The sequence below is a fragment of the Chrysemys picta genome, chromosome 3, assembly GCF_011386835.1.
Source record: "Chrysemys picta bellii isolate R12L10 chromosome 3, ASM1138683v2, whole genome shotgun sequence".
Lineage (NCBI taxonomy): Eukaryota > Metazoa > Chordata > Testudines > Emydidae > Chrysemys > Chrysemys picta.
The window spans coordinates 208,423,926-208,450,287 of NC_088793.1; the positions used below are offsets into that span (position 1 = coordinate 208,423,926).

The 26,362-nt window shown below is 50.8% G+C and overlaps 1 protein-coding gene across 8 annotated transcripts in view; it reads right to left on the reverse strand.

Moving 5' to 3' along the window:
- Nucleotides 1-26,362, reverse strand: part of NINL (ninein like) — a 54,355-nt gene that overhangs the window by 6,807 nt on the left and 21,186 nt on the right. For all 8 annotated transcript variants that reach the window (XM_065590850.1, XM_065590846.1, XM_065590851.1 and 5 more), the window contains 15 exons: nt 26,019-26,209; nt 24,685-24,837; nt 21,105-21,272; nt 20,579-20,715; nt 20,227-20,367; nt 18,696-18,870; nt 15,987-16,097; nt 14,847-14,936; nt 11,864-11,996; nt 8,127-8,192; nt 6,655-6,764; nt 4,710-5,056; nt 3,170-3,265; nt 2,353-2,422; nt 527-811 (listed from right to left, as the gene is read on the reverse strand). In XM_065590850.1, the coding sequence (XP_065446922.1) occupies nt 527-811; nt 2,353-2,422; nt 3,170-3,265; nt 4,710-5,056; nt 6,655-6,764; nt 8,127-8,192; nt 11,864-11,996; nt 14,847-14,936; nt 15,987-16,097; nt 18,696-18,870; nt 20,227-20,367; nt 20,579-20,715; nt 21,105-21,272; nt 24,685-24,837; nt 26,019-26,209 (2,273 nt within the window). The remainder of the gene's footprint in view (nt 1-526; nt 812-2,352; nt 2,423-3,169; nt 3,266-4,709; nt 5,057-6,654; nt 6,765-8,126; nt 8,193-11,863; nt 11,997-14,846; nt 14,937-15,986; nt 16,098-18,695; nt 18,871-20,226; nt 20,368-20,578; nt 20,716-21,104; nt 21,273-24,684; nt 24,838-26,018; nt 26,210-26,362) is intronic.

The following is a 26,362-nucleotide window of genomic DNA, read 5'->3' on the forward strand; positions in this document are numbered from 1 at the left end:
CAAAGCCCCGCGCCCTCCTCGTGGTCACAAGGTGCCCGCGTCGCGGCACACCCCTCAGCCTGGCGCACTGCAACGTCATGCACAGACCCCCCAGCTGGGATTCTTAAAGCCTTCAGCCTTGGCCTAGCAGGGACTAAACTCCCCGGTGACTGCAATGGGCGCAGAGTTAGCCCAAGGCTGGGGGCTTGTGCCAATCCCGCTCGCCAGCCCCAGAGACAACAGGCCGAACTGCCCGCGGGGCTGTCGTGTCCACGCAAGGAACTGCGAACGTAACCCCACGGAGCAGCCATAGGCTTGTAGCACGCAAGGCAGCTGTGGCCAGGCAGGGCCAGAAACCCCTCGCTAGTAGCACGGCAAATCCCTTTCGAAGAGACCCAGGCAGGCATCACAGACTAGTGCAGTTTGCTTCTTTCCCTACGCACCACTGCCAGGCTATATATATATATACACACACACACACACACACACACCCTCCAGTACTGCACAGCACCCAGGCTGTGGATTTCACACGCCGCTGAGAGCTCACCTTCTCTCTGGACTCCCTGAGCCGCTGCTGGAGCAGCTCCCTCTCCCGCTGCCATGCTGACTGATGCTGCCCAAACTCCAGCTCCAGTTTACTTGATGTCTCTTGCAGTTGCTTGGCAACAGCAGCTTCCTCTTCTTTCTGGCTCACCGTCTGGGCCAGTCTCTGGTTCAGCAGCTGGATCGTGCTGTGGTCGGTCTCACTCCGGAGGCGGAGCTCCGACAGCTGGCGACTCAGCTGCAGGGTCCTGGCATTGAGCTGGCAGATCTCCTGCTTGTATGTCTTGTTCTGAAGGGGCAGGTTGGGGCCGTGCACAGAAGAGGATGTGGACATTGGTGATAGATTCACATGGATTCACCTGGGTGTCTTTACACCGTCGGAATTAAAGTGTCCCAAGACAACCCCCTTTCGCAATGGCGGCAACTCGTTCACACGCTAGCTGCCCCGGCGAAGTGTGGTGGGAGGGTGTGATGAGAGAGTGCAGGCCGACCCTCCCCCAAGAGGAGCCATACACAGTAGCTCTGCAGGAAGTGAATGCCTTAGAACAAGGGCGGTCATTCTGGGGATAACGCACGTTTGTTTTCATCTCCAGCAATGGCATCTAACCCCCGTTCTTAACTGAAAACCCGATCCTTATTTTGGCTATGGAGCCATTACAGATGCTTGGATGCGAAGAAGCTCGAGAGCGCACCTGACAGTGCCTAGCAGGCTATTCCAATCACCTCAACAAACACACACTGTATTTTACCCCCAACGCTGGTCTATGAGCATGCTCCAGGGTTGGTTAGCAACTAATTATGCATCATTCTCTCTACATATCCAAAGGTCTTAGCCGTGAATCCACAAATCTCAGAGGGAGACAGGGGAAAAAACCAAGCCAAAATGTGAAGTGATTAGTGATCTTGGGGGCCTCATTTTGAGGCACTTTAGCAGAGACGTGACTTTTCGAAAGCAGGTGGCTCAACGCTTTCTGAATATCCAGCTCCTTTTATGGGGCCTCAGCTAGTGAACCCACAATTATTACTTGCTTTTGAAAATCTTGGCCATAATTGGTCTAACTCCCAGCACGGTGATTTTAAAAGGCCTCCAGCTCAGCGCATAGCAGCACTAACGCTAGATCCTGAGCATCGCATTGGAAAGTTGGGAATTGCCTCTTTCAAATGGTTTAAAACTCCCCTTCTAGCCCGGATCTGCTGAGCCTTAACCCTGCCCTGGCTCCTGGCTCGTGTACGTTCATCATGCTCCTCCAGCCAACGTCATTTGACTCCGAGAACACTGAAAAAAGTCACAGTTGCCAAAATGTTTCCTTTTGACATTTGTTAAATGAAAAATAATCCAGTTTTCCATTGGAAATGACTTTTCAATTCCAGATGTAAACTAATTAGGCTGAACAAGGTTACAAAAGAGCAAAAGGTTGAAATCTAAATGAAAGATTTCAAACAGAATGTATTTATTGGCTCACTGGTACTGGAGATTGACTTTTCATCCCTATTTGAGATGGGAAGAAATTTCACACACTCTAAAAGATTTGAGACATGAAAAACATTTCGCATCCAGCTCTCCTGAAATGCTCAAAGTCGCCTAAAGGACTTGGGTGCTTGATTCCCATTAAAATAAGTGGGACCTGGGTGTCCTAAACCCCCCAGCCTGCTTTGAAACTGTCAGCAGGGCGAGTCCCGTGACAAGTTCATTAATGCACAGATCCAAGTGTTTGCTCAAAAACCCTTGCATGTTACACACAGGATGCGCCTTCTCTGCCCCTCCTTGCCTTGCTAAATCCTTAAGCAGAAGGGCTAATTAAGTGCCATTTAGCATTAGTAGGTTCTTACCAATTGATTTAACTCTTCTGTCTCAGATAGCGCCATCTCCTTCTCTCTTTGCAATTCATCAATTTGTTTCCTGTTGGAAGGGGAAACACATATCATTACAAAGCATGGACCTCTTTTTGTAGAAGTACCTTCCCAGGCGCAGAATGAACACCATGACAACACTGGTTTGGATGAAAAGAAAGAGAATGGTTATTCTGATCTGAGTAATCATGCCAGCATTAGCCCAGGGCTATCCACGTAACATTGCGCTAGCAATTTAGGCCAAGACTTTCAAACCTGACTAGTGATTTTAGGTGCCCAGCTGGACACATCTTAAAGGGACCTGATTTTCAGAGGGTGCCAAGCAGTTGCCCTCTGAAAGTCAGGGAATCAAGCTGGGCACCCAAAAGTCATGGCTTACACTTGGCTTTGCGTTCTTTGCTCAGAGAGCCTGCAGCCCACTGCCTGTGTTGGAAGCTGGTCAGATCTTTCCCAGAAGGTCGGGCTGGGCCAGAAGCAGTATCACCAATTCTCTCCTACCCCAAACCCTGCCCCATGGCACTCTGAAGTGTGAACCAGCCAGAACTCAATGACCGAGCTGACTTCACAACCGGACAGCAACTGAAACTCTGAGCTCAAAGCAGCCTCTCGAAGCCAGATCTGCATTGCTGTCTTGCATCCAGTTAGGTTTTTTTGCACTGAATTATCGGTTTCTGGTGGATTCTGGTTCAGACAACGGGCTCAGGTATGTTCCATTTCTGACAGAGGCTTTCGCTTTTAAGGAACTCAGACGAACATCTTTGGCAAACTGCTGAATGTTAGTGGGCTCTTTTCTTACCTTTGTTTATTACTTGCTTCTTCCACATCCTCCTGAAATCTCCCGAGTTTATTTCTCAGCAAAGCGTTATCTTCCGAGACCCTGTGCAGCTCCATTCTGCACACAAAGAAATTGTTATTCGGGGACCTGTAGCAGCCTGTGTGTCTGTCCGGTGCCTAGCCCACCGAGGCACCAGGCATCGACAGTAGGGTTGGGCGTTTGACCAGTCCAAAAATAATTGGCCGTTTGACTGGCCAAATAATGGTCAAATATTTTAGAGCAGTAATTTTTTAGGACAGTAACAAAAAGCCTCCAATAAGCTTAGCCTCGGATCAATACTTATGCCTAATTACTGTACAATCAAAGGGGACCTACCTGAGTTATTGTAACTCAGAAAAATGCAAAAAACAATGAAATGTAGCTCTAATAAATGAAAGAACAGCACCATGGGCCATCAGAAAGCCAGGCCGCCGCCTACCTCCGGGCATTTTTGCTGGAATACTTGACTGGGCTCAAATAGTAGGTGGTCAATTGATATTATTTGACTGGTCAATTGACCGGCTTGCCACACCTACTTTATTATAATGTAAATATTAAACAGTCACCATTTGGGGAGATCACAACACAGGGAGTTCGAAGCGACCTACCTACGCTCACCCAAGCCAGGCATGAGAGTAGTGCCACTCACACTCTTTAATCCCAGACCATCCTTCACTGCCAGTTGCCCAACTCGGGCTTTGCTGGTCTGTTCTTTTACACCAAATCCTGCACACGCCCCATTCCTGAGCCTGGAGTCTATTCCAGACAAGGAGCCGTGCAGAATGTGAGAAGACAAAGGGACCAACAGAGCAAGAGGTTTGAGCAAAGCCCGGGGCAGAGGTGGGGAGTGATGGGAGAGGACAGATGAACCAGCAGAGGGGCAGACAATGGCTACTGGATTTTTCACAACTGATTCCATTTAAGAAGCATGAGAGTCTCCCCCCACACACACTTTGTTACATGTATGTGCAAAGAATAAGCTGTCATGCAAAACAAATTGACAGCTAACGAAGAGCAGCCTGGTTGGGGGCAGGTAGGAGACCGAAATGTGGAACAAAGCCCTTACTTTCTTCAATTCCTTGGTTGGCCAATTAAGAGAAATGAAACCCACTTTTACTGCCTGTAGATCAGTCTAAGGGCAGGCAGGTTTGCTGAAGCAGCAAGAATGAAGATGCTGGTGAGAGCTGAACTCGTTCATGTCCCTCCGTGTCTGGACATACTAGACACTCTGCGTTCATCAGGGAGAACCATCAGTGTCAGGGAACCTTCCGAGAGCCTAGACATTGAAATGCTCACATAAGGGAGCTTTAAACTAGATCCACAGACTGCTACACTGTCCTGACTTGCTTGCAAAATTAGGAAACCTCTCCGAGCCAAATGCGTAATGCCCCACCTCTTGCAATCCCATAAGCCTGCTCTACGACAAGAGCTTGAACGGAGGAGAGCAGAACTGAGCTAGGATCCATTCCCAATCTCTTGTATGATTATGCACTTGCACTCTGGAAAGAAAAGGGTGTCAGACCTCATTAACTGGAGCTCATTCTTGTGCTGCATCTTCATTTCTTCTTCCAGCTTGTCTCTTTCCTGAGCCAGCCGCTGTCCCAGGTTGCAAATCTCTTTGGCATAGTATTGTTCCATTTCTGACCTCTCCTTCTCAAACCTCTTCTCAAGCTCCTGACTGAGAGTGGATTTCTGGAGCTGGTCTTTCAAGCCATCAATTACCTCTTGGTATTTCACTTTGAGCTCTTCCAGGTCACCTTTCTGCTCTTCTAACTCGCTGACCTCCATCTTAAAGCCTTGCTCAATGTCCTTCCTTTCCTTCTCAAAGTTTCTTTTCATTAACTCAATTTCCCTCTCATAGTAATTTACCTGCAAGAGGAAAAATAGTTCTGTGTTAGCGAGGCAGTCCTGAGCACACTTTCCTGCACTCCGCTAGGAGCTGTACATTGATAACATCACAGCTTGAACAGGAAGTGTTTACAAAGATCTCTGGCCTTCGTTAGCCTAGGTTAAAACATTCTAATGCAATTGCCTGCGATATCCAGGAGGTCAGATTACATGATCCACAATGGTCCCTTCGGAGTTTAAAATCTCTCCTGGAGGAATCCTGCAGTGTTTCTATTAAAGCTAGTGGACGACGTAAGGCAATAGGATTTATTATTTCAGTTAAACATTTTCGGGGGTTACCATGAAAGCAGAGCTGTATTCTTGCTTTTAGAATAATTCTGACATCTTCACAACCAGGGAAGCATGTGCCTGCCCCTCCGTGGAGTCACACGGGTAAGGAGGAACCGAGCACCTTCCACCCCATGAGCATCCACACAGGAGCCAAGCACGACCTTCCTTATTGCTCACTCTGGGCCTGACCCCAAAGCCCACCAAGGTCAGTGAAATACACCTGATCTGAGACAAGACACCAGGGCTGATTTACAAAGCTGCCCAAGGGATTTGGACTCACAGCTCCCATGAGCATCAATAGAATTCAGGCATCCAAGTCTCCGTAAATTGCTTTGAAAAATCTTGTTCCTATTTACCACCAGGACTCCCCGAGGTTAGGACAGCACTATAGCGTGTGTGCCTTCTTCAGCAGCGCCACAGGCCCATCAGGAGCCCACAAGGCAACGATCCCGTTGGAAACAGTGAAAATGAGTCCAATGGAGTCTGAATAGCTGTGAACTGGAGCCGTGACTCTGGCAAGCACGGAGGGGTTCACAGAATTCTTTTGCTACTTCTCCTTCCAACCGCATGGGAACCAACCCCTCTTTCACTGCAAGTAGGACTAGGGGCATGACACAGGGCAGAGAATCTAGAACCCTCGCAGAGCGCAAGAACCACGCCTGGAATCCCTCTTAAATCCCAGAGGAGGGGAACGACAAGGAGCTGTGTTTGTTACGGTCTCTTGAATAAAGCGTGTCCAATCTGCAGGCGTTTCCTCTGGGCTGGCTGGTGCAACAGGACATGCCCTTGCAAATGAACAAAACCCTTTACAAGTCTTTCCTAAGCCACCCAGCCAGCTGTGGCTTCGACTCCTGCTGCCAGCCAAGACGTCCATGTAGTGTGCCGCCCTTCCTGTGTACCCCGGGATGTGTGCGGGAAGGCACACTGACTACTCCCTGGTACCATCACAAACAGAGCCAGCACCCCCTAGAGAACCATCCATGGCCCAGATCTGAGAGGACAAGCACAGATGCAGGAGCAGCACAGGGGGCACAGAGTCTGGGCATATGAAGACCCATCTCTCTGGCCCCACCTTCCTATAACACAGAGACCCCAGGGAGCAACAAGGCTGAGGCTGTACTCCCCAATTCCCCCACCTTAACCACACATGAGTCAGGAGCTCCGTTCCCTCTAGGAGAGCTGTGGTGCAAAGTTGAAGAGCACCGAGTCACCCGAATGCAGACAGGAAATAGCCACACTGCTCTGCCACAGCGTTTGTAAGTTCCCCAGGGCCCCTCTCCCCCCATCACCTTGGTTTCCAGTTGTATTTTCAGGTCCTGAAGTTGCTCTTTCAGCTGCTCGATCATGAGTTCGGTTTCTATACTCACTGCACAGGCATCTGCTTCTACAAAAAGGACGCCTGAAAAGAAAACAGCTTTTTGAAAGGGTCCCACGAGTGCAGAACTGAAGATCGCTCTGCACCCCACCATTACACTGGCAAACCAGCCAACCTGCATCCGACCCATAACAGCTTAACAAGGAGCACTGCGGTTGTAAGCAGGACAATTCACTTGGGTGTGAATATCAAAAAGATGTACTGACGAGCATCACTAACCCATTCCTTTTCAGTAACAGAAATCAAGGGTAGATGCTAAATGTGTTTGTCTGTGTACTGAGTCCTGTTAGAAGTTTACCAACGTAACCAAATTAGCTTCTAGATGCTAAATCCTCTTCGTGTCTTAATTGCCTTACATTACATATGTGACTGTTCAGTTAACCTTAAGATCAAAGATGTCAGACACTGCAGGAAACGAATAATATCATTATGGTCTTCAGTTTAGCTATCCGTTATAATGAATGACCGGCAGTTCCCTTATGAAAATCAGTGTAACTAGATTCCCTGCATATGCGTAGGAAATCGAATGTTAACTTCAAAGTGGTGGGTTATTGGGCACTCAACAAAGCAGAATCCTCAGTCACATGCTGTGCTCAAAACACCTGACAGCCCACAGCTCCCCCGAAGAACAAAGAACTAGTACACAGCTTGTCCTGGGTGCGAATGAGGCGCTGGTGATGGAGGCAGCTTTGGAGAGACCCGCTCCACAGCCCAAGTATAAACTCTCTACTTCTTGTCCCCCCAGGGGGCTGCCACAGCTCCCCTGCTACAAGAGAATGGAGCCACCTAATGCAGCGTCAGTGGTGGATGAAGAAATAATGGAGGTGCCAGGGACAGTCCTGCTGCTGCAGTACAATGTGACCCAGCGGGATTCACCTACCTGCATGTGGAGTAGCCCCATAGCTCTCGATCAGGGGAACCTCCAGCAGGAGCAGTCTCCGAAGACGAACTGCCCAGCTATGCCACAAAAGCAGCAACCAAAGGCCACGGAGGTGGCAGGGGATGCTGTCAAACCACTAGTCAGTAGCCAGACATATGGGGAGTTAGCACCATGAATGGCAGCTTATACAGCCTCCCAAATTCCTCCCCCCCCCCCCCCATCTCTTTTCCAAGGAGAAGCGAGACTGAGCCAGGGCAATTGGCTCCAGAAAAAACAACCACCCAACAATGCAAGCCACTCCCAAGCTCAGAGCGCGCCGGTTTCCCTGGGAACGCTGCAGACATTATTTAAGGAGACAGAGTTCCATTTGAAGCACGTCGGTGCAGAAACGTGGCACCAGTTCAATGCGTTTACTCTCCATGTAAACACCAGGCACGATCACAGCCCTCTTTAGAGAAACCCACGTGTGCGTATGTGCACATACAGCTGCCGACTGCTCTCCTTACCGGTTTTGCCTGCAGCCGATAGCCGCCGGCTCACCAAAAGGGACTGATCTCCTCTCTGGGTCTCGTCTTAAAAGCAAGGGGAAGAAAGGACAGAGTTATTAAGCGTCTCTGATGACTCACTACAAAAAGTAATTTTCCCTCTGCTGATACTCACACCTTCTTGTCAACTGCTGGAAATGGGCCGCCTTGACTGCATTGGCCTCGTTAGCACTACAAAAGTCACTTCCCCTCCCTTGGTATTCACCCCTTCTTGTCAACTGTTGAGAATAGGCCCTTCCCCCTTAACTGAATTGGCTTGTTAGCACTGACCCCCCACTTGGTAAGGCAACTCCCATCTTTTCATGTGCTATAATATATATTCTTCTTACTGTATTTTCCACTCCATGCATCTGATGAAGTGGGTATTAGCCCACGAAAGCTTATACCCAAATACATTTGTTAGTCTCTAAGGTGCCATGAGGATTCCTTGTTATTTTTTCTGATGACTCAGTGTAACAAAAGGAAGACATACAAGTGGTGCCTGTATATGCCTTTAGAGCTGAGGAGCCCAACATCCAACCTACGTGATGGATTTACGTGGCCCACTCGGTGCATCCAGATCACACAGAATCCTAGCGGTCATTAACCAAGAGTCTCCAGCCTGCTTGGTTGCCGAAAAAACGCTCCAGATACAACCAAGGCAGCACCGTCTGCCTGAGTCTGCACGCAGCCTGAAACCATGGCCGTGAGGTGTGACTTCCTCGGCTCCCTATTAAATCTCACCAAGGTGTCAGTTCTAAAGGCCAGCGGTGACATTTAAAATGTCATTATTAACTATTTAATTGCTCGTTGTTTTAGTGGCTGGATGTGACAGGCTGTACCCTACGTTCACCCCTTTTTCAAGGGTATGATAAATTTTGTTCAAATCATGCCTTGTAAGGTATCATTTGAAAACTCATGATTTGCTGATCATTGTTGTCCTGGTCAAATATGTTGGGCAACATTGTATGCAAAGTTATAAGATTCTACTGTCTGATGTTATTAAGATGTATTCCAAACCTGGGGAAGCAGCCAGAAACCAGTTCCTCAGAGACAAAAGGCAAACTGATGCCTTAGCCAGGTGTCAATGAAATCAAATGGAACATCATCTGGTTAAGTGGCCATGCTTTGGCAGGAAAAAGAGTGTGAGTGAGAAATTTACATCTTGGCAAGGAAACCGCTGGAGGTTCCCACAGACTTTCTGACTCCTGAACCCCAGCTGGAGATGATTCTCAAAGAAGAGGAAAAAGTATAAAGAACGGGGAAAAGACACCCCAAATCACCTCTCCCTTCATCTCTACTCACAGCATCGACAGCACTTGAAGGACAAAGGAGGCAGCATTGGACTGGGGAGGGATCCCGGCAGAAAGGAATTCAGCCACTCAGGCTGCTATAACATGTGGCGAGAGAGACTTTTGCTTTGAAGTCACTTAGCGGGTTAAGTTAGGTGTTAGTTTGTGTTTTACCTTTTATTTCTTTGTAACCAATTCTGACTTTTATGCCTCATTACTTGTAATCACTTCTGTGTTTGGATTGAAGTGTTTGGGACACTCCATTCAAGGGCTGGTGCATATCATTTTTTATTAATAAAATGACGGACTTTCCATCAGCTTGTGTTGTCCAGTAGAGAGTGGAGCAGTACAAGACACCCATTTCTGGGGGAAAGTCTGAGACTGGGAATTTGCTGGTGTCGCCCTAGAATGTAATTCATGAGTGGCTGGCCGGAGCATTGATGGAATTCGGCTGGGAGTAACGTACATGCTGGAGGCTGGGTGCGAGCAGGCCAGCAGGGCTGCCCTCCCAGTGAAGCAGTGTAAAAAGGCACCCCAGGCTGGAGACTTGAGGGGACACAGCTGTTCAGATTGCACTCTGGGTAATGTCACAAGGGGATTGGGTGGGAGTGCATACAGGGCCTCGATGCAGGGAAGGAAATGCCAAGGGAGACACATGGAGACACACACAGACAAGAAGGACAGACACGGAGAAGGGAAGAAGAGACTCAAGGGGCAGAAACAACCCCGGCCTGAAGTGAGGATCTCTTCCCCTGGGTGGCGCTGGGCGTGACAATCAGGTACCAACCAAGTCCTCCGTGACAGAAAGCTCCAGGTACTCCCTAAGGGCCACACATGCCACTGGCTCTCAGTCCAGAGCTCCCGATGACACGGGAGTCCTGCCATGGGCCAGCCTCATAGCCTAGCCCATGGACCATCTTGGAATTCGCCCTTCTCCACAGAATGGGTCTGACCTCAGAACGGAGACCGCTGTTAGGGGTTTCTAACACTCTGCTATCGGCGTCTGCTCCATGCTGAGCACCGCCACGAAGATTAGACTCCGCGTTCCCCACCCACCCCAGTTTTGGCAGCTCTCGACCTTAGAAACAAACTAAGATTAACGGCATCTGATCTGTTTTCATGCAAGTAAATACGGGGCTTATCTGAAGCCCCCCAACCCTGAAACTAACGAGGATTAAAGACGAGAGCAGGGGGCTGGAGCAGTGTGTACAATGGGGGTGCTGAAAGCCATAGAACCAAACTGTAAACCCTGTGTATGATGGAAACCACTTCAAGCCAGGGGGTGCGGCAGCCCCCCCAGCACCGCTAGTTCCAGCCCCTCTGGACAAGAGACACTCCTCTGGCAGCGAGGTCCATCAGACCATGAACTAACTCACCGAAGGTGCTCGAGGCTGGGCTAGCCAAACATTGAGGGCTGAATGCCCCCGTGGAGTCACTTCATGTGTCCAGCGCTAGCTGGCAGGATTCCCCCATTCACCACGGGGTCTAACGTGTTTGAGGAGCTTTGGTGCGGTGCGGGAGGGGACGGGAAAGGAGGCATTCAGTGAAATGCATCATTTCATTTAGAAAAGGGCTTACTTTTAAAAACACACAAACTTCTGAAGGAATTTTAGTCCAATCTGCCAAACTCGCTGCACAGCAAAAAACCCCAGTGTACAATCCCACCCGGAACGGTCCCTCTCCCACTGCGTTGCGGCCAGAGGCAGGGGGTGACTGCAGCTCGCACAGACATCCCTGAGCTAGCATCAGTTCAGCTAGTGGTGCTACCAGAGCAGTGACGCCGCAGCGAGCTGCCTGGATCCATGGGTAATTATTCAGACCACTAATCCATGCCGACTTCCGCTCCTGGACCCGAACTAGCTTTAGTCTAGTTCGCTCGGGTATGTCTACTTGAGTGCGCAGTCACGCCCTGTGATTGCAGCCCTGTGATTGCAGGACAGACATACCCTGAAGTATTATACCCCTGTAAGCAAACATTCACTAGCTACGTGCCCAATCTTCCAGTACAGCATCATCTGAACCTGCAGGTCTCTGTGCAAAGTGCTTGTGGAAGTAGCCCCGTGAGCCTGGCTCGTGCTCTGACAGTCAGAGAAACGGCGTACAGCTGAGGTTTTCAAAGCCAACAGAGGGATTTAGCCACACAACTCCTGATTGTTTCAATGGAGTCTCCCGGTCAGCTCTGTAAATCTCAATCTCTCCCCGACCTCAGCTTGTTCTAGTGGGAACCCTGTAGCTTATCTGATACTCAGCCATAGGGCCAGGAAACAGAGTGATGTTATATGCCACGGGTGCTGCAAGGTTCAAGTGTAACATGCTGAACTAAGGGGCAATCTCAGCGTAACTCTGATCTTCCTGGACCTTTTGCTGTCTGAGCAGTTTACGTACGATAGTGTGTCTCCCCCCCTCCCTGCAATTCAGCAATGTTACCAGCAGGTAGCAGTCTTCCTCCTGGCTTATTCTCCTTCATTTTACGCCAGGCCCTGCGGTACTGGCTCTCCTGCAGCTGGGAACGCAGCTTTTCTACCTCGATCTGTAGCTCATCGTTTTTATCCCGTAATTCCTGCAAGGCACACAACAGATCTCCTTTAAACCTCACCGACACAGACCAGCCACAGCACTGCTCCAGAAGTGCCGAGTGCCCACAGCTATCGGGGTGGGGAGTGTGGATATGGTGGGTGCTTCTGCCCCCCCCCGCACCCCCCGCAGTTGGGCCCTGGGTCAGCCAGCCTGGGACAGGAGGTGGGTGCACACACACATACGTCATATCATTAATTGATCTCTGTAATATGGAGACACCAGTATGGACCAATGGGCAAACCCCCTTCATCTGTCAATCAGGCAGCGGATAGCCAATCCAGATGCAGGATTCTTGCACCCCATTCCAAGTTCACACAAGCAAGTGCAGAACCAGTGGGTGTTATTTCACATGGTGGCCGACTCTCGCCAGAACTAGGACAACTCTAGAGGAGTAACTTGAGCGTAGCTAGCTCAAGCTAACTCTGCAGTGAAAACGGAGCCTCTCTCCTGTTGCAGTGCATGGAAGTCACACTGAGAACAAATTAAGTACACGCTTACCTTCTATTGTAACGTAAATGGAACTTAAGCCCATGTGTAAATGCTTTACTCAACAGGGATGATATAAGCGCCTGCTTAAAACTAAGCATGTGCTAAGTGCTAAGCTTTTGCTGACTTGTGCCTTGTACTAGGTGGCATCACCAAGGTTGTTTAGACAACAGTCTACTGAAGAACAGCTCTGTGCAAGCTCAAAAGCTTGTCTCTCTGACCAACAGAAGTTGGTCCAATACAAGGTATTACCTCCCCCACCTTGTCTCTCTAATATCCTGGGACCAACATGGCTATATCAACACTACAATCGACACAGTTAGCATTTTGGAACAGGAAAATTGGTGACACGTCTACATGAAGTGCAGACATCCGGCATGTTCAAAGCGCACACAGAAAACCAATTACAAAGACTAAGTGAGTCACACTATACAAAATACATGAGTCAGTTAACAACGTAAGCTCAAGCCTTTGACAGAACGATGCTTGTAAACACCCAAGATTTCAGCCCGTGCCAAGAGACCATGCAGGAAGTGAAAGTAACAACACGAATGTCTGAATCATGCATGTGCAAGGTAGGAGTGCTCACCTTCACCCTCTAGCACCAAATTGGGGGGAGTTGGGGTTTTGTGAGATTTGGGGAAAGAAAAACAGGAAGAGGTGAGTTGATAACATCTCGTCCAACAACAACTACACAGAACAGTAACAGTTGCACCGGCAGTTGGGAGGTGACATCATTTGATGGTCTATAAGAACAGCCCCTTGATTTCTACAACTACTGCTCAGTTTACAAACAGGGCTAGATGGTGGCCCCAGGACCCAGCCCAGACTAAGAGGGTGGGGGTGCATTCCCCACAAGGTAGGGGAATTAAACGGCATGGAGGAGAGGGCTGCAGGAAGTCACTCCCTGGGGAGCGAAGGGGTGCCTGGGAAGGAATCGTGACTCTCTAGGGCTCCTCTAGGCCGGGGACTGCCCCACACAGGGGCTCGCTCTAGACCTAAGGAGGGGGAAAAATAAACTCTCGATCTAATACAATAATAGTACCTAGCTCCTATCTACCGCATTTCACCAGTAACTCTCATAGCACATTCTTCACAAAGGAGGTCAGGAGCATGGTCCCCATTTGGGGAAACCAAGGCACAGGGAGACAAAGTGACTTGCCCAAGGTCACCCAGCAGGCCAATGGCAGAGCTGGGAACAGAACTCAGGTCTGAGTACCAGCCCCTTGCTCTATGCACCAGAACATACTGCCTTGCTACAGCAAGCCCCTTAAGACACTCAGTGAGCAAAGAAAGGAATGAAATTCTGGCATACGTAGCGGATACTTCTCAATAGATTCTTGTTTCTTAAAAAAAATAAAAAAAAGGGGGGGGCTTTGAACAAAGTTATGTTTCTTGACACGTAAAAGACATCCCTTGGAACACCTGTGCTCCCAGGGATCAATCTAACCATGCACCTACGTTCGCCTATCATGCCCATCACCATGGTATCTGATGAGCTTGCAGCTCACCCGAGGGATCTTTAGGGCACGCCAGCCCTTCTCGGGAAATCATTAGTGACACTGAGGGAGTTTTATAAAAACCTACCCTCAAGTTTTTGCTCCATTCGGGTTTTATCAGCTTTATCCTACAATGGGATCAAGTAAAACATTGGGGTTGGTCCAGGGTTCTGCAGACACAGAACGTGCTGCCACACAGGAGGCCAAATGCTATTCTAAGCCTCAGTGCTCATCTCTCAGGGCTAAGCAGGGCCTCTCTCTTTGCACGGGCGAGGGGGGGGTGCTCCAATACTCATTTGCACTCTCTAGTGACCAGGACGTGGCTGAGATCACGGGGGAAGTTGTCAAATACACTTCAGTGAGGTCAGCGCCCGAGTGCCACTGACTTCCAGTGAGACGTAGGCTCCTGCAGGCCACCGTCTATGCTGGAAATGGAGCATAGGCGCTTTTGAAAATGTTACCCCCCATGTAGCTGCAGTACTGAACTAGGGTACAGAAGCCACAGTTTGAGCAGGGGAGCCTGGGAAAGAAGAGGATTTAAATTTGGGGTGGAGGTGATGCTCCCAAGCACCCCGAGATGCACCCAGAACAGAGAGGGCTGAAAGACCCTCGTGTTGAACTGCCACGAAGTGCGAGTCACCCAGCTGGGCTAGTGTGGGAGCCCTGCAAAATATTCCCCAGATGGGGCACAGCCTGCATGTCAATTCCACCACCTCCGACCAGGACTGCTCCGTCACAACCCCCTCGGCCCTACCAGGGACGTGGAGTGCATGGGGCGTTTCACCAGACCAGGGAAGGAGCACGCTGTCGTCACAACAGCCTTCTTGAATAAAGCTGCCCGTACATACCCGACTCTGCAGCTCGTATTCTTTTATGATCTCTGCAAAGCGTTCTTCCTGATGGAGCAGCTCTGTGCTGTGCGGATCCACCACGCCCAGCTACAACACAGAGAGAGAGTGCCCCAGAAATGCATTACACACGGGCAAAGAAGGAATTAACACCCCTCTGACCGTGCTACGTGGCCTAAAGGTAAACTCCTAAAAGTCAATGTTTAGGCAGCTACATAAGAGCCTGCTGCAGAGTGGAGGGAAAGATTCCCAGGAACTTCAGTGACCAGGCCCAGAGTGACCTGATTTTTGAACAAGCTGAGCAGACAGCAGCTCCCACCAACGGCGGAAGCCCAGAGAGGGAGGTTGGCTGGTCACCGGGCCATTTCCACAGGACGCTGCGGAGTCCATATTGTGTATCAGCCTTTGGCTACTAGGTTTAGTCGTCTGTCTCCCAAGCGCCTGGGTAGGGTTTCTGAGCTCTGGGTGCCAGGGAGAGACTGGGGGAGGGGGGAAGAAGAGTGAGCCATTTTGGGTGTGGGGGGAGCACACAACCCCGGGGAGAGAGAGGAAGGGAGAGCAAGGAAAGAGGAGACAGGCGGAAAACATGAAAGGGAAAGGTCCACCATGATCTGAGATAGGAAAGAAAATATAGAACACAAACAGGTCAATACTCAGGGTAGAGCATTAAGTTGCAGGGGGTGTGGCCATTGGGGAGGGGGTGTGGCCACTGGGGAGGGGGTGTGGCTTGACAGATATTTTCACACTGCCTAATAGGCGTCAGGTCCATTTTTCAAGCCCTGTCCACCTTACTGTATCAATCTCAATGACAGAGGGAAAGGTTAGAGCTCAAATTATTTTTGTGACCAAAATTAAAATTTTCCACCGGAAGGTTTCAGTTTGGTAGAAATTTTCTGGGTTTTGGACAAAAAAAAAAAAAAAAAAAAAGAATTTCTGTACAAGTTTTGCATTTCTGAAAACTCCATTTAAAAACAAAAAAACAAGAACATTTTTGAAAGCCAAAAATTTGTTTTTCATTACAAAAAAAGTGAACAGTTTGGTGAGGTGGGGGAGGGGGGTTCTGGAAAAAGGAAACATTTTCTGAATAAGCATTTTTTGACCAGGTCTAGAAAAAGCTACGTTTGAAGAAGTGAACGTTACCTTGTCTTTCAACATGAAGTCCAGCTCCTTCTGCAGCTTTGACACCCGTTTCTCAGACTCCGACAGCTTTTCAACTACTTCCGTAACCTCGCTCTGTAACCCTCTGTTTTCCTTTTAATAGGGAGGAAAGGGAACTTTGTTTAATGCCCAGTATACTGGTATATAGAGGATGCCTGCGCCATGCGCCTTCCTTGTGGGACACCTTTAACTGAGCTTACTCCAGCGCAGCTCACATTTAGGGAGAAGGCGGTTTCTGCCCTATGAGCCAGGCATACCCTGCTCGTGTGCTAGCTCCATCGAGCCCCTGTACATAGAAATAGCAGTGGCACAGGGAGCGGTTTCAGGTGGGTTTGCACGTGGGGTGGCTCCACTGCGTCTCCTACCAATGCTATCGCTGCTATGCAGCTACTGATGCTTGCACCAGCTCAGGGAGGGGGGGAGACAGCCCTAGCTCACAGCGTCGCCTCAGACAGGACATGCGGATTCTCTCCCTCTTCCCCACAGCAGGGACCAGCCCCAGCAGGCCCCACACAATTCTCCCCTGGAGAGAGGAGGAGAGAACGAACCACCCGTGACAGTCGCTCACTGCGTGACTGGAGGATGCTAGAATAGGACAATGATGAGGGCGGTCTCTGAAAGAGTCCGTAACCCGTAGTTACTGATTCCGCACGCAGGGCAGAGGCCTGGTCAACACACAAACTTTCTGCCACTTTAGTTATTCTCTGTTTAGACAGAAATAGTTAAAGCAGTGCAGCCCCCTAATGTGGACGCTGCTGAAGGGGCTTATCTCAGCAGGACTGCGCCCAAGCGAGGGCGCTGGACCCCTTTAACTGGCTCTGCTGCTAAAAGGATGTTGTTAAAGGGGTACAAAGAAGTTAGGCCCAGATTTTGCAAGCTGTCCCACGCAGGTAGACCCCTGCGCCGGAGACCTGCCCCAGTGACGTCAGTGGAGCACTGTCCATGCACGTGCATAGCAGCTTGCAGGATGGGGGTCTAAGAAAGAGCAGCACAAGTCTCTATAGCAAACCAGAGCGACACTGGCGCAGAAAGGCGAAGGCCACCCACGATGCCCTGACGACTGCTAAATAAAGCTGGGTCTCGTCACTGAACGCACGACAAGCAGGGGGGTGATGAGAATGTTGAACATCGTATGTCAGAGTCAGAACCTCAGGATCAGCCACAGTCGTGATCCGTATTGCAGAATGGGGACACCCAGTGCAGAATTAAGGCTGAAGCCAGCGTCCTATTATCAATAAGGCTGCGAGTCTGTCACGGAGGTCACAGATTCCATGACCTCTGTGATTTCTGCGGTGGTTGGTGCTGGCTCAGAGACTGCCCGAGTCAGGCAGCCCCTGGGTCAGCAGCAGCAGTTTGGGTGTGTGGGAGGGGACTTAGAGCTAGGGATAGGGGGTTGGGGAGTATGGGGGGGCACTTACTTTGGGGTGGGGGCTCCCCGGCTCCCACTGATATGGCCTCCCTGCAGCTCCTGGGCAGCAGAGGGGTGGGGGGTCCCCACAATGCATGCTGCCTGCATGCCACGGCCTGGCCACGCTTGCCCCCAGCACCAGCAGGGGTCCAGGGCTGCGCGCTGTGCCCCCCGCCAGCACCAGCGGGGGTCCCTGGCCACCTCCCTCGGCACCCGCGGCACCCCCAGGCTGCCCCCGTCCTCCCTAGAGCACCCACGCCCCCCTGCCCACGTTTTGGTCAGGGCAGGTATTGTTAGTAAAAGTCATGGACAGGTCACGGGCCCGTGAATTTTTGTTTACAGCCCGTGACCTGTCCATGACTTCTACTAAAAATACCCGTGACTAAAACGTAGCCTTAATTATAAGGTTTGGGATGATTTAGCTGGGAATTGGTCCTGCTTTGAGCAGGGGGTTGGACTAGATGACCTCCTGAGGTCCCTTCCAACTCTGATATTCTATGATTCTATAAAGCCCAGTTTTCCCTCATCCCTTCCGACACAGCTTCCCCCAAAGGACCTAGCCCCCTGAAAGTTCACTTGCCATGAGAACTGTTCGGGAACTGGAATTTCTGTTCCTTGGGAAATTCCGGCGTTTCTGTGGGGCTGGTGGGGGATTTCTTTCCGGATGCACTTCCCATCAAATGTCAGCTATATCAATCCATAACGCAGCCTGCCAGTTTGGGCAATTCTTCTGGAGCACGTTCCTGCCTACAAAACACGACTCCGCCATGGCCGAGCACAGCCACGCGGTGTGGTGGTCGCTTGTCCTTTGGAAAGAACTGCTAACTGTATGGGAGAATCCCTAGGGTTTTTCTGTTCTATAACCTTCCAATAATGTTTTCAGGGGAGGGCAGGGCTAGTGTAAGACCCTGCTCAGGAGATGTGAAGAAGAAAACCCACATGATTTTCTGCTTTTAAACACTAGTCTGTTCTCTATGGGTTCTTATACATGAAGAACGTCTGTAAGGTGCGGCTTGCCTCTCTCCTTCTCTCCCCAGGAGGGAGGGGTGTGTGCAGTGTTCTGTTTCTGGGGGAGAGGTTTGTTTCTAGGTGATATGAGCATTTCTACCTCCCCTGTCCTATTTAACAAGGTTACAGTTCCCCCAGCGCCAGAAAAAAGACTGAGATCAGACAGGAGGTTTCCCAGGTTAGCCTGGCCTCTCTGGTTGATCCGGCAGGACCACCCCAGGCTGCCCATCTGGCATCCCCTTGCAGCGGCAGGCTCCCCAGGGCGATTGCTTCACCTGTACTGCTAACGTCAGCTTCTCCCTCAGGCTGGTCTTTTCGCCTTGGAGGAGTTTTATATCCGCTTCCAGTTTGGTGTGCTGATCGGTCACTTGTTGCAAGAGCAGCACTCTGTCTGTCTCCACGTCAGATTTAATAATGCTCAGCTTCCCTTGATAGTCTTGCTCCAGATCTCTGCAACAGACAAGCGTCACTGCTCAGTGTCCAGCAGAAAGCCACCATGGCCAAGTGACTGTGAAGACTGAGATTTTTCAAAGGCTCTTACGTGACGTGGGAGCATAATTCTCTCGGGCTTTCAATGCACTTGTGCTCCCAAGTCACGGAGGTGCTGTGGCAAGTCCCACCCTCAGCACTGTTATAGATTTTAAGGCCAGAAGGGACAATTAGGTCATCTAGTCTGACGTCCCGTAGTGCACAGAACAGAGACCGTCACTCAGTCACCCGGCACTGAGCCCAATGACGTGGGTTGGACTAAAGCATCTCTTCTGAGAAAGAGATGCATCCCAGGGCACACGGAGTGTGGGGCAGAGCTGGGAACTGAGCCCTGAGCCCCTGGGTCCTAGGCCAACCCCTTATCCAAACCTGCATCTTGTATCTCAAATGGCCACTTCCCCCTGCTCTCATCCACGAATAACTGGCTCCAAAACACGTGTGTGAGAGCTCTGGGCAGGGTGTGTGTGCGTGTGTATACACACACACACGCACACACACGACAGGAAGAAAATGGCTAGCTACATGGACAATGAGAAAACGAGTCAAATTTTATTTTCAAGTTTAAAAAAACCCCAAACCAATTAAAGTGTTATTAGAACATCACTTCTGCTCCTCCTCAGACAGGGAACTCACTCTGGTACAGGAGTGAATATACGTTTCCCTTCAAATACCAAAGGTGTCTGGCTGCTGGGTCTCGCCCACCTGCTCAGGGTCATTGATCACCGTATTTGGGGTCAGGAAGGAATTTCCCCCAGGTCACATTGGCAGAGAGCCTGGAGTTTTTTCACCTTCCTCTGCACCATGGGACATGGGTCACTTGCAGGTTTAAACTAGAGTAAATGGTGGATTCTCTGTAACTTGAAGTCTTTAAACCATGATTTGAGGGTGTCAGTAACGCAGCCAGAGGTTATGGGTCTATTACAGGAGTGGATGGGTGAGGTTCTGTGGCCTGCAATGTGCAGGAAGTCAGACTAGATTCCTTAAAGTTTATAAAGTAGAAGTACTCAAACTCTTGTGAGTTTTTGGTCAATATCAGTCACATTGCTAGGAACTTATTCAATTCTTCGTAGCCTAACGGCAGCGCAAGACTTCACAATGGGGCTGCACACCGTGCATGCGTACCGTAAGACATGCACGTTACTTGCTAATGCTGAGATCAGTGAGCACTAGACCCACACGGGTGTAAACGGGCAAAGCTCCGCTGAAGTGAGTGGATCAGTGGAGCTGCACCCGGCTCACACAGGCAGAGAGTCTGGCTGGCTGCGTAGCAATCCACAGGAGACATTGTACCCAGGTACCCAGGCTGCTCTCTCATACTTGAGTTTGCTCTCGTGGTGGTGCTCCATGGCTGCGTGATGATCATCCACGTCCTTAGCGAGCTGCAGGTTTCGTTTCTCCGCCTTCTCCAAGTCCAGCCTCGCCTTGTCTCGCTCCCTGGAGACCTGCTCCACCTGGGCCCTGCAAGGACAGGCAGATGATGCTGACAGCATGACAACGGGCTTCCCGACGTATGGAGAGAAGCACCCCCACAGGGGAGCCCACGAATGCCCACACACAGTTACATCCGGCACACGTCTCACCTCGCCCGAGACCAAAACAAAGAAGAGCCTTTGTCGGCTCTAGTAGAGAAACCTCCCGCCAAGCAGGACGGGGAGAGCGGCCGCCTTACTCTAGGTAGTGCAGCTCGTGTTTGTAGGAAGCAAAGGCCGCATGCTGGACTCCACTCTTGGAAACCATCAGCTCGTTGTCAAAGGCCACGGCCAGCTCCGCCAGGCTCACTTTCTCCTCCAGGCTGAAATCCAGACTCTGCAAAAACCCAAGAACAGCCCCCTGAAGTTCTCTCTCTCTCTCAGGTATGCAACTGCCCCTTCCCCCCACATTACCGGAGCATCCGAGCACCTCGCACCCTGAAACAGCACTTCCCTGCTCACAACACCCCTGCGTTCACCGATGGGGAGCAGAGACGCTAAGTGACTTGCCCCGGGTCACACAAAGAGTCTGCAGGATAGAAGGGAATCTCTCCAGTCCCGGGTTAGCACACTAACCATTGAGCCATCCTTGGCTACAGATGATAGAAATCCCCAATGCAAATCTGGCATCTGCCACCCCCTCCATTCCCCGTAAGCAGGACGCGAGAGGGCTCGCAGTAACACCAGAAAAGCAATTCTAAAATCAATCAAAGTAATGTGTAAAACCTTGAGAATCTCCTTGCAGTTTTCAACTCCTTCCTGGGCCCAAATGGAGAGGATCTGCGCAGGACTCGCAAAGCCGCTGCCGTCGTCGATGCAGGAGAAGGGATGCAGACACACATAGCTGGACAGTAACAACGGAGTAGCAATTCTAAGCCCATTCTCCTCGGAAGCCTGGAAATCAACTGATAAGTCAGCCGAGCAAGGCATTTTGAGGCATCGAGAACACATGCTTCAGTCCTGCAAACAGACTGCTGGCATGTAATAAATACTGGAGAAGATGAAAACACTGAGCTGAGAAGCAGCAGGATCTAGGTGCTCACAGCCAGGAAGCCCCGAGTTCCAATCCCAGTGCTGCTGTGACACTGATACGGAATCTTGGGCAAACCACCTAGGCTCAAATTCTCAAGAACGCCCTCCAATTCTGGGTTCGCTTCGGACACCAAGAGCCTGACTTTTGGAGCTGCGGATGTTCAGCAGGTCCCAATGAACTCAGGGAGAGCTGGGGTGCTCCGCATCTCTTGGAAGTCACCTGGAGGGGTCTAAAGCTGGGCACCCAACCCTGCAAAATTAGAGGCCACTTCTGAAACTCTGGCCCTTTGCTTGTGTGTCAGTTCCCCAGAGGGAGCAGAGCATCACGATACCAGCCTGCGCCACACAGTCTCGGGGAGAATCGGTTGGGTGTGTTCAGCAGAGCACTTTGGAAGTGTCAGTCGCTAGAGAAAGTGGAACTCATTTGGTGTGGGGGTGATGGAACAACCCCAAAACTAGGTTCTGATCCTGATGGGTCAACCCAGCCCCCTGCACATGTGAGGCAGACAAATTAAGCTCAGTGCAATTTACTCCAGGGACCAGATTCCGATAGCCAGGACGTCCCTGCAGAGCCAAGAACATCTTGGGGTAAGCTAAAAAGAGCGTGGTTAAAAGGGCACACCTAGGGCCAGATTCTGATACCCTTACTCATGTTGAGTAGAGCCTCACTCCTCGAACAGTCCCCTGAAATCCCCAGTGAAATCCTCAGCCAAAAGTTCTCATAGCCCATTTGGAAAGAGTAATGGTTTCCTCTGGTCTCCTTGACCCTTCCCCCGCTGTTATGTAGTGGGCCAGTTGATTGTCTTCACCCTAGAAGTAGCTGCATTTTAGTGCTATGGTTATTTTGTGAGCACTTGGAGATCCTTGGGAATGAAAAGCACCAAGTGTCAAATATTTATTGCTGTTATAATAAGAAAACATTGATTAAGCCTATTTCCATGCACTAGTGAGATGATCTCCCCAGGAGTTTACGCCTGTAGCACACGGAGACATACTTGATCTAGTTCGAACAGCAGTGAAGTTGCAGCATGGGCCCTGACACCACGCTGGGCACCTTGGGTACGTACTCAAACAGCTAGTCCACCCTGCCGCGGCTTCACTGCTATTGTTATTTGAATTAGCTAGATCAAGGCTAGCGCGGGGGTGTCTACAGATGCTGCAATCACACCGCGGATTGTGCTGTAGACGTATCCAGAGTCAATACAAGGGCAGGGTGGCCCATAGTCCTGAAGCTGACATAACTGGAGTAATATTTTTCATTCCAGTGGTGTAGGGTTTCCCTTCTCTCTCCGGTCAGACAGGGGGCAGCTCGATGAGCCTCTCAGCACATACCTACATTGGAAGTGGCGATGGGACTGCGGCACAGGCAGGCATAGGGCGAGTAACAACAGCACAAAGATGCACCGGCAGAGAGACTTCAGCATAGCCTAGCAACTCGAGTACCTATCCGGGGTCTCCGGCAGGCTAGTAGGCTGCGTCTACATTATGCACCACTGGCACTGCCGCGTAGTGTCCGGGTAGCTACCTGCCACGGTGAAATGCAGCCTGCATCCATGCTGCGGTGGGGAGCTACAGGAGTCAGGGAAAGGCTCTGGCAGAGCAGAGGCAGTGGGGAAAGTGGCCCAAATTCCTTCCCGGCAGCGGGGAAAGGGCTCCAGCAGCAGGGAGGCAACAGGACACTACACTGCTCAAAACAGCAGCGCAGACGGGGAGGCAGGGCTTGGGCAAGTGGAGCAGAATGTAAAATGAAACAGCCCGTTTCCTTCACGCTCAGCACTCGCTTCTCTGTAAGGGGCAAAGTTTGGACCGCGTCAGATACACCAGGGAGATTGGAGAGGTTTCCACGCGCTTCTGATGGGAGACAGATAAGTGATTCTCTTCCCCCGGACACTTTTCTTTTATCACCTAACTCCTGCTGAGTGAGTCCCGCCCTCGTCCCACCCTGCCCTCCGCTGCAGGAGGCAGAATTAGGGCTTGTCTACACTGGCACTTTATAGCGCTGCACCTTTCTCGCTCAGGGGGATGAAAAAACACCCCCTTGAGCGCAGCAAGTTTCAGCGCTGTAAAGCACCAGCATAGACAGTGCCCCAGCGCTGGGAGCTGCGCCCCTGGTGGAGGTGGTTTTTTTAGAGCCACAGCCACACAAGCCACGTTAAAGCGCTCCCGCGGCCAGTGTAGACTAGCCCTTAGAAAGCTTCGCAGGGCCAAACAATCAGCAAAACCCACCAACTGCAAAGAGCCTCTTCCATGCTGAGCAAAAGCTGCATTAATAGGCCCAGGACCAGCTGCACTGGGAACAAAGCTTGACAGCACAAACTACCGGACAATCCAGACTCTTTTCACAGCAGTGAAACCATTAGTGTGCGAGGGGCAGCGAGAGATTGTGCGTGTGAGAGAGACTGTACCAGCCACCCACTGACCTAACTAGGCCATAAACGACATGCGAATCCCTCAGCTCACGGACTGCTCACGTGACAGGTAGGAGAACAGCGCTACTGAAATACGCAGACTGCATGGTTAAAACTCACATGGAGTCCAGACACTCAGGAGCGACGTTTCAACACCAGCGCTAGCCCTGCCATGCCGTGCAGCGTGTGCGTTTCAGGACACGCCCTTCGGGACAGTGATCTAGTCAGACATATGGGGCTGCACAGCGGGAACTGTGCTCTGCCCAGGTTGGTGCACAAAGGTGGGGAGTGGAGAGGGTGCCAGACGCTGCCCTTACCATCGCCACCAGGCTGGACACAACCTGTCCTGATGCTCAGGAGGCCAGAGGCTGTTACACTCAGGCCCCGTGACGTCAGCGTAAGAGCGTAAGAGGCCTTAAAGCCCCCACCCCCAGAATGCACCCTCGCCAAGGGCTGCCCCAGCTGTGCAGAACTGGCACAAGGGCTCTGTGCCAGCCCCACTCCCAGCCCGCAGTGCCAGTTCTGGGATGTGTCAGCAGGGGACACAGCCAGAATGGGAAGGGGCGGGGCTGGAGAGCACACTGCTCCAGCTAGCTCTGCTTCCAAGGGACCAGGAGGGACTGTAAGCAGTAAAACATCAGTCAGAGCAGCCCCTCTTTGCAGGGGCGAGGGGCAAATCCTTCTACGCTGGTAGCTGGGCTTCCCTGGGAACTCTGCTCGGAAAGCATCTGACGCAGACACTGGAATGTGCCTGAGCCAGACCCCATGGAAGTCAATGGGAGTCTTTCCACTGGCTCCCAGGCTCTTTAGCCAGGCCCTACATTGGGAGTTATCCAGGACTCTTGGGAGTCCTGCCCTGGACTCACCTGGTGATCCGGCAGCTGCCTGGGCTGTTTGACAGGCGTGGAAAAAACAGGAAGAGAACCAGGCCCGTGGCTGGACAAGCCAAGCTCGAACTCCTGAAAGCTCACTCTGCCATCTCCATCTCTGTCCAGCCTACGAAATAAATCTTCCAGTTCCTGCAGAAAACCATTGGGAAAAAGTCAGCAGACACATCAGCCACATGCAAGATCCCAGACGCATTCACTGGAAGTCAACATCTTTTTCAAAAAACAAAAAAAATAAAGTTCCCTATTGTTTTTACATAAGGAACAGAATCTACAATAAACCAGAATTAACCCTTCCACCTCTCCACACCAAAAGAGAAACTGCAGTAAATACAAAGGCATGCAGTGACTCCATGTAGATACATGCAATCCACATCAGTTACTCCAATTAGGGAGGAATAGGGATAAAAGCAATACACACCAGACACAGGTCGTGGCATTGTATTTACAAATGCACTTGGGGAATGCAAGCGGAGCTCTGCAAACCAGCTACCTCACGGAACTCAGACTAGAACCTAGATTTCCCGACTTCCAGAGCTTTAGCTACACAACCATCCCTACATCTCCATGTAGCCATTGGGCTGGGACCACTGTAGGCTGCCTCTATCTCATACATTAGTTTATATCCCCTGGAGAGAAGAATGTGTGACAATGTGGTATTGACTTCATCAGGTGTCCGTGTGCATGCAGGGGTCTGCCTGTGTGTAGCACACTGCAGGATTGGGGCCAAATTGAGCAGAGGGTGCACTGTTAATTGGCTAATGAAATAGTCTTTTCCCACAGATGTAAATGGATCGGATTATGCAGAAATGTCAGGCCAAGTACACACCACAAACTTACATTAGCGTAACCACGTCGCTCAGGGGTGTGAAAAATCCTGTCGACAGAGCTACCGCCTCTCGCGGAGGTGGATTACCTACGCCAACGAGAGAAGTTCTCCCGGCAGTTAGTAGTATCTTCGCTCAAGTGCTACCCTGGTGCAGCTGCGTCACTGCAGCGCTGTGTGAGTAGACAAGCCCTTTGAGTCACATGGCTGCCTAGACATCAGTACTGAATTTAGGTTTTGTGTTTAAGGAGGATACTGTTAATTGCTTCATAAATATGACAGACCAGATCCTCAGCTGGTCAAGACAGCTCCGCCGAGGTGAATGGCGGTGCACACCAGCTGAGGATCTAGCTATATTCTTGAAGCGTATCTGCAAGTGTCTGGAGACTTCAGGATTTATGTCTGAAAGCCGTTTCTCCTGACAATGTGCTTCTACTGACCAGGTTGCCTTCCCAATGGGCTCATTTCCACACCGCCCCCAACTCACCTCCTGCTCCAGCTCTTTGAGCCCAATATTCGTACAGACCGTCGCCAGCTTGCACTTGCTGAGGTAGCCAGTGTTCCCTACATCCAGTTGTTCCCAGATGCCCCGAATCTGACCCTCCGTCATGTCAAAGCAAGGGCTGGCTGTCCGCCGGGGGCTGTCAAATAGGTCAGGATTCCAGGTGCTCAATTGGCCTAAAATTATTAACCATGCATCAGTTATACTAACAGAGAGAAGCTACTGTTCCTAATGAGCACGTGGGGCCCCCAGAAAGAGCTCACTACAGGTCTGACTCAACACAACGAGAGTCTCTCCTCTGCCACCAATGGGAGCTGGATGGGGCCCTC